At 37.4% G+C, this 8167-nt stretch overlaps 1 protein-coding gene across 1 annotated transcript; it reads right to left on the bottom strand.

Moving 5' to 3' along the window:
• Window positions 1-4307: 4307 nt before the first annotated feature.
• LOC126824209 (general transcription and DNA repair factor IIH helicase subunit XPB) lies at window positions 4308-8020 on the bottom strand. Its single transcript, XM_050553397.2, has 2 exons — window positions 5611-8020; window positions 4308-5302 (listed from the first exon to the last, which is right to left on the bottom strand). The coding sequence occupies exons 1-2, from the start codon at window positions 7768-7770 to the stop codon at window positions 5087-5089; spliced, it is 2376 nt and encodes a 791-aa protein (XP_050409354.1). The 5' UTR covers window positions 7771-8020; the 3' UTR covers window positions 4308-5086.
• Window positions 8021-8167: the final 147 nt, after the last annotated feature.

Consider the following 8167-nt stretch of genomic DNA (forward strand, 5'->3'; position numbering starts at 1 on the left):
TATTATGGATACATTAACATTTATACTCCCGTCTATAGCGTCTAGTCGTTCGGGTAGGACAAAAAAACACGTTAGCATGCACGTAAAAGACTGTTGGAATTCGATGAAGTCACACTGAAGATTACAATTAGGCCAAATACTTTGGATATATTTATATTCCAATCTATAACGTCTAGTCGTTTGGCAGGGACAAAAAAAAAACACGTTCTCGTGCGTGTACACGTTAACATGCACGTAAAAGCCAGTTGGAATTCGATGAAGTCACACTGAAGATTACAACCAGGCTAAATCCTTTGGATATATTTATATTTATACTCCTATCTATAGCGTCTAGTCGTTCGGGTGTGACAAAAAAAACCCACGTTCTCGTGGGTGTACACGTTAACATTCACGTAAAAGAATTCTTGGCAGTTGGAAGTCACACTAAAGATTACAACCAGGCTAAATACTTTGGATAAATTTATATTTATACTCCCGCCTATAACGTCTACGTAAAATAATTCTTGACCAGGCTAAATACTTTGGATATATTTACATTTATACCCCCATCTATAACGTCTAGTCGTTCGGATGGGACGAGAACGTAAAAGAACTCTTGACCAGGTTAAATCCTTTGGATATATTTACATTTATACTCCCATCTATAACGTCTACGTGTACACGTTAGCGTGCACGTAAAATAATTCTTGACCAGGCTAAATACTTTAGATATATTTACATTAATTTATACTCCCATCTATAACGTCTAGTAGTTCGGATGGTGTGAGAAGCCACGGTATCGTGTACATGTTGGCATAAACGTAAAAAAACTCTTGACCAGGTTAAATCCTTTGGATATACATGTATTTACATTTATACTCCCATCTATAGCGTCTAGTCGTTCGGCTGGGATGAGAAGCCACGGCCCCGTATACACGTTGTGAAATAACTCTTGATAGTTGAACATGCATTATGCAAGAGCAAAATCTGCTTATTACAAGTCTTTCTTTAGGCCAGAAATGTTATCTAAATTATCAATTAGACATTAATTAACTTATCCAGACCATAATAAACTCTCGATGTCAAGGCTAGCCTTCGATGTTGGCTGGATTAGATTCCTATATGCCGCTAATGGCCACTGATAATTAAATCAGAAAAAGTGGATAATCAAGACTATGCTGTTTATATTAATGATTTTAGTAATGATGACCGAGACTATGCAAACATTTCACCGGCTTCTTTCTCGGCTCATAGTGGATCAATTTGACTGAAATTTTCAGCAAATTACCTTTACACTATCTAGTTTTTAACTATTACAGCGAGAACTGCCATCTCTTTATCTTATCTCCCATAATGTATCTTTAATGTTCAATGAAACCAATTTGATGATTATAGCAAGGCTAAATACTATGGATACAATTATATTTATCCTCCCATCTAAAGCGTCTAGTCGTTCGGATGGTACGGAAAAACCGCGGCCCCGTACACACTTGAAAGAGTAGGCGAGATAATCCCTCCCCGGGCAAAATTGTTCCTATACAAACTGCGTGGCGTTGTGCCCCTCTTCATTATTCCGTATAATGAAGAAAGGTTGGACGCTATACCCCGTTGTATTTTATTTCATTTCTATTGTTCTTTTCTATATGGGCAAGATGTTGGTTCGGTAACCTGGAGGTTTCGCGTTCATCGGAATTTTCCGGTGTGGTTCCTCCTCGTCAGTGGTGTAGGACGAAAGACTTGGCAAGGGACAACGTATATTCGTTAGGATTGGCAGGTTGAATTCTATCTATATAAGAGTAGGCCGTAGTGCCGCTTCTCGGTCAAAATTTTCCAATATTTAGGGGACCCAAATGCGTTGACATTGTAGAAAAAATAAATTATGTTTTGCGTGTAAAATACATTTCACGCTATGGTCAACCAGACGAGAAAGGGGAAATGCCGACTGTCAACAACGCGGTGTAGTGAGATCATATGCGATGAGACAGTTTGCCTGAAAATCGACATTTATGGCAAATAATTTCTGCTTTGTCTGCAGTTTTTGAAGTTGGTCGATTTAAGTCACAGTTAATGATACTTATTATATTTTCACAAAAATTCGCTAATATTAAAGATGCATTATGAGAAAAATAAATCTTTAGGCCCGAAATGTTATATAAAGCCATCGGGTGGCTTCGATTTTTTTTAGTAGATTAGAACAGCGCGGCCATTTAAGAGTTTAATGATAAAATAGATAATCGAAACTTAGTTTCGAATCTCGATTGTCAAGTAGCCTACCGTTGCTACGATGATTAATAATCTACGCTACATAACTTCGTTCAGAACAAATTATTCATTCTTAATTATCTTCTTTTTTTTTTAACTACATGTGTATTAAAGCAAGAGCGGCCAGCTCTTTATCTAAATCTTACATAATGGCAATGCATTCTTTAAAAGGTCTGCCATTGAGTCAAGAGGCCTGGTTTCGATTCCCCGCTTGTACGTGACAAGGAGTAGGGTCGCCTGTCCAACCTTGTGGGTTTTTTTTTCCTCCCACTGCTAAAGACCCCCTACACGCATGCGAATTTTTGAAATAATATTGAAGCATATGTTAGTCCCAAAATGACTTAGTTTGTGTCGAGTGGACGTTTAACCCCATTTGTCTTTCTCCCCCCCCCACCCTCTCCCTCTCTCGCTACGGCCGAAACGCGGACTTAAGGTTTTCGGATATGGAAGCAGTTACCTTATCACAGTAAAAGCAACTATTTAAATAAAATATATTAATAAGATCTCCAAATCCCAAACTAAATACAAATTTATTTACAATGGAGGACAACAATTAAACAAAGAAAAATTAATATACAGACATGCCGGGTCATAGTCCTCTCCGAATTTTGTTAAATAAAGTTCTATATTAATAAAACGTGAATCTATATAAATAAATTCAAAGTGTGTATGTATGTATGTATGTATGTTCACCTATCACGCTTCGTAGCCGCGCTCCAATCCCAGATATCTGGTATCAAATTGACCAGCATAACCCCGGGAATGTTTTAGACCATCGAATATGGGCCCCTGGCCTTTCTTGGCCAACACCAGGAGAGAACCCGAGACCTACGGGTGAGAGAACCAGCTGCTTACTCAATGTTCCACTGTGGTTTTAGCAAAAAGAATAAATAAATATACAAATTTTTAATTCCACAATTTATTACATGTACTGACTGATAGAGGTGTCTGTACCCATGTACATCAAAATAATCGTAGAATTTATACCAAAATATTAACAATTTTATCTGGAAGCACTATCAATGACATATATATAATAACTTATTGAACAGCCTAGTATGGGTTTTTACTAACCCTGTTCCATTCTGCACACAGAGATTCATCTAATTTATACTTCAAGAATAGACCACTTTCCTAAAAGGCTGCCATATCCAAGAATTAGTATACTCTTGTGTAATGTGGTTCTACTCTGTTTCACATCTGTCATACACACAAAGAATAGATCTTTTCTATTTTATTAAACGGAAGCAGAATAAATACTTAGCAAATTTCTCGAAGTATACTTAGTGTTTTTGACCAAAATCATTGATTTATGACTTAAAATGTCCATCAACTAGCTTAGTGTCTGCTCTTAAGCAGAGCTAACTGTAGACAGACAGCCTAAGTTTAGTATGCCCCTGTTCATGATAACAATTATATACCATCTTAGGCCAAATAAAACAAATATTCTGGTTCTCAGAGAGAAATGGGGTTTAACGTCCACTCGACACAAACTAGGTCATTTCGGGACTAACATATGGTTTAATTTTATTTCAATAATTCGCTTGTGCGTAGGGGTCTCTAGCAGTGGGAGGAAACCGGAGGACCTGGAGAAACCCCACAAGGTTGGACAGGCGACCCTACTCCTACGTACAATCGGGGATTCGAAACCACGCCAGTTGACTCAATGACAGGCTTTATGATACAGCACACATGAAACTATTCGGCAATCCAACCCCTAGGTTACTGGAAGTATCTATAAACATTCCTATGTATACAAAAATGTACCATAGACTCAATTATCAAATATGCAATTCTGATAAATTTTATTCACAATCATTAATGATACTGATGATACTGGATAATCATACATTCAACAATGTGATGAAATAAATGTAGACCAGTAGGGATTCTATGACAAAATAAAAACAAGAAAAAAAAATGTAGCCCAGTAGGGATTCATTGACAAAACAAAAACAAGAAAATAAAAAAATATTTTTCTTAAGGATTGTCTGAGAATCGGAATATTTAGTTTGTATGGTCTTAAAATATATTTTTTTTAACCAAAAAAACAGAGGCCTTCAATCTTTAGTGAGTACTGAGAAAAAAATATTTTATTACAAGCACTAAGCAAAACGTATCATAATACAAAATATTCAGTCATTTGAAAGTTTTAATTTAAGTTGTACAATGTAAACACACAAACGTTATCTGTAAACATGGAAACACATCATAAAACTAATGTCCAAATCTTCTGAATAAATCCCTTTATACATATAATACATGTATATTCCCCACTTTTCTCCATAAAGTATCTATACACACTACGAACAAATAATGTCCAAACCTTCTTAATAAGGAGTAGGAACTTCCTATACATGCATTTGTGTGTATGGCAACACTTCATACATGTACAACTATGTCAGAATCTTCTGCATAAGGGGCGAGAACTCCCTATGCACATAATTCTCCCTTTTTTCTCTCCATAAAGTATATATACACATATTAACATGAGTTTGTAAATTTTGTAACACTTCAAGCCACTAGCTCTAAATCTTTTAAATAATGGGTGATAACTCCCATCATTTTCATTTGTCAATAAAGTATACATGGCTATGATATATATATGGAAACAATCCACGCAACTCAATCTTTTAAATAAGGGATGATAACCCCCTTCATCTATTATCGAAATTTTTTAAATAAGGGATAATAACTCCCTTCATTTTATTTCTCCATAAATTATATGTAATTAAAATATACCGGTACGTGTATGGAAACGATTCACACAACTAACATCTAAATAAGGGGTGATAATCCCTTTATCTCCATTTCTCCATAAAGTAAATGGAAACAATTCACCGAACTAGCGTCTAAATCTTTTAAATAAGGGGTGAGAACTCTCTTTACTTCCCTTTTTCTTCCTATACTCCATATAAATAGCATCATCTGCGCCGGACATACTACTCATACTGCCAACTTTACGCGACATGTTGGGTCTCATCTGTGATCCATCACCAACAGTTCTCTCCTCTTCAGCATCAGCATCTGTAGCTTGTAATACTTTCTCTAACAGACGAACCTACAAAATATAACATACTCTATTTAGATCTACATGTAAATAAAACGAAATAAAATGACTAAGCTAATGAAGACGAGCATATGCCAGGCCTTGCCGCTTGAGGCCATGAAGCTAGCGCTCCATGATCTTTTACATGAGTAGGCCATGGTACCGCTGCACGGGAAAAATTTCAATAGCCAAGTAGAGCAGAACAGTGAAACGTTAAACCTCATTTCATTTTCATTTCCTTTGCACTGCGACAATGAAACAATGGGACCTCCTGATCCAACATGGCTCCTTCCATGTACAGTACTATATTTTCTACTTACCTGATCTTCTTTACTGACATACGCCAGATTTTCGTCTTCCATTCCTGCTAACTTTGTAATAACCTTGTAACTGTAACCTTGATTTACCAAAAATCTTTGTCTTTTTAAAGAGTACTGCATCTCCATCGTGTCCTGGGAAACCAATGAATAGAAAAATGCATTATATTCCTCTGCTGCTGCTCCTTTCTTAGCACGGAGAATTCGACCAAGGCGCTGGGCTTCTTGTCTTCTGGAACCACCGTGAGCCGATATTTGAATCAACACATTCGCTTCTGGTAAATCAAAAGATGTGTCGGCTACCTTTGACACAAAGATGGTGTTGACTTTTGGATTATGTTGGAAATTTTGGAGAATTTGAAGCCGTTCTCCCTGACTGGTTGGTCCATATAAATAAGGCTTGTTTAATGTTACTGCATAATGTTTCAGAGCGAACACATTATCGGCAAACACAATGATTTTATCATTACGTCGTTCGTGGTATCGAATCAGAAACTGACAGGCTTGAAATTTATTGGGATTCATGGCGTACAACAAAAGTTTCTTCATCGATTTCATTTGGAGATATTCTCGATAAAACTCAGGGGTCATGGGACACCAGACTTCGGCACACTGAACTTTAGCAATGAAACCATTATTCTGTAGTTCCATCCAATTGGCTTCATACAGTTTGGGTCCGATTAAAAAATTCAGATCAGCAATTTTGTCATCCTCTCGGACCAGAGTGGCTGTCAGACCTAATTTACAATGAGCATTAACAATAGTCAGAACCCGACGGAACATTTTAGCAGGAATTGTTTGTACTTCATCTAATAGCATAATACCCCATTCCTGACCTTGCAGCCATTCCATCATTTTTTCTGCCTCCCATGATCGTTTTGTCGAATGTGCCAACATGGAGTAAGTACTAATACAGATCGCACACCCCATTGGTTTGTCTTTAGCGTCAGACGTAAACCTACAAATCAGACTATCGTCCACCGTCGACCACATTTTAAATTGTGACCTCCATTGTTCAACAGCCACACCAGACGTACACAAGGCTAAACAACGTTTTCTAACAGTACAAGCTGCTGTCACGCCCACAAGAGTTTTCCCAGCCCCACATGGTAACACAATAACCCCAGATCGAGCACGACCATTACCAAACATTTTACGTAAACTCTTCTCCTGATAGGGACGTAAAACAGTTGACGGTTTCAGATCCATATTAACGTCGGCATTAATAGTGTCATTGCGGAAGTCGTATTCCGCTAGAAGTGGGTACTCAAGTTCAATACAACGTTTCTGTATATCTTCGATATTTTCTTGCTTCACTTCAAACGAAACCGTTTTCAGCTGGGCTTCATCCTCATCTTCTTCTTCATTATCAATCTTATCATAAAATGCAGTAATATCATCTGGAACTGGTTGACCGTCTTCAGTGGTAGCTGTTCCTTCACCTGCCGTGCTTGTTTCGGCTTGATTTGGATCTCGCACAGGTTTATTTAAATGTAGAGCTGATTTACCAGACAGTTCTCCAGCAATGAATTGTGGATCTCCATTCTCGTCAACTTCGGCACGTTTTCTCCATTCCTGAATTCCAGGATCTTTCAATAATTTCTGGAGAACTTCGGGATGTTGGCTCTCGACAAAATAGCGATTGTGCTTTAAAACTAGTTTCACTTTGCCATAGCTCAATGTACACAGTTTGATAAATTCTATTATTCCATTTGGTAGCGTCGTTTTACACAACCTACGTAAATACTCAATAATATCATTTGTTTGTAGACCAACCGAAACGGCTGCATACAGAGAATAGGGGGTCAGCTTATATTCATGGATATGTTCAGGTCGACATACAGGTTCCGATATGGCTATCAAGAAATCATGGGCATGCTTATAGACGGGCGAGAATGATTCCAGAAATATATGACCATTAGGGCCAATAAACAGAGGTCGAGAATTGTGGTCTGGTTTCAAGTCGAGAGCTTTTCGGAAATCTTTGGCACCAAATTCATCCTCGGCTGCGTCGTCTTCAACATGTCTTGTGGCGGACTCTGGCACACCATCTTTGACATCAACATTGTCTAGAGTTGTATCTTCTTCATCGTATACAACCTCTTCAGGTTTTAATTTCTTAGATTTTCTCTCCTCCTTATCTTTTCTATCACGTTTCCCCATATTTCCTAAGTCAACTGAACCGGTTTTGTGATACCGGTACAATATTCAGTCAGGATCAGAAATAATTATTTTTATATATTATTATGGAGAGGAATAATTGTTAAAAGAGGGCAGTTTATTTCCTAGCTTATTGCCTGTCACATTATTATAGAAAGAACCATTCTATTGATAGAATGTATTGAAATTATTGTCTATTGAATGTTCAACGTGCTTCCATCACTCAGCCATGTTACAATTTCTTTTGGTGGTGTAACATCACGTGACATATCACGTGGTTGCTCAAAATAAAGTTGAGCAAAGTCAGTTCAAGCAAACGGAAAGACGACACTGACAAAAATTGCTCTATTCATCTAACCTGCTTCTTACTTTCTGTAACATTATAGTTATCTAATATAAT

Source organism: Patella vulgata, chromosome 1, assembly GCF_932274485.2.
Source record: "Patella vulgata chromosome 1, xgPatVulg1.2, whole genome shotgun sequence".
Classification (NCBI taxonomy): Eukaryota; Metazoa; Mollusca; class Gastropoda; family Patellidae; genus Patella; species Patella vulgata.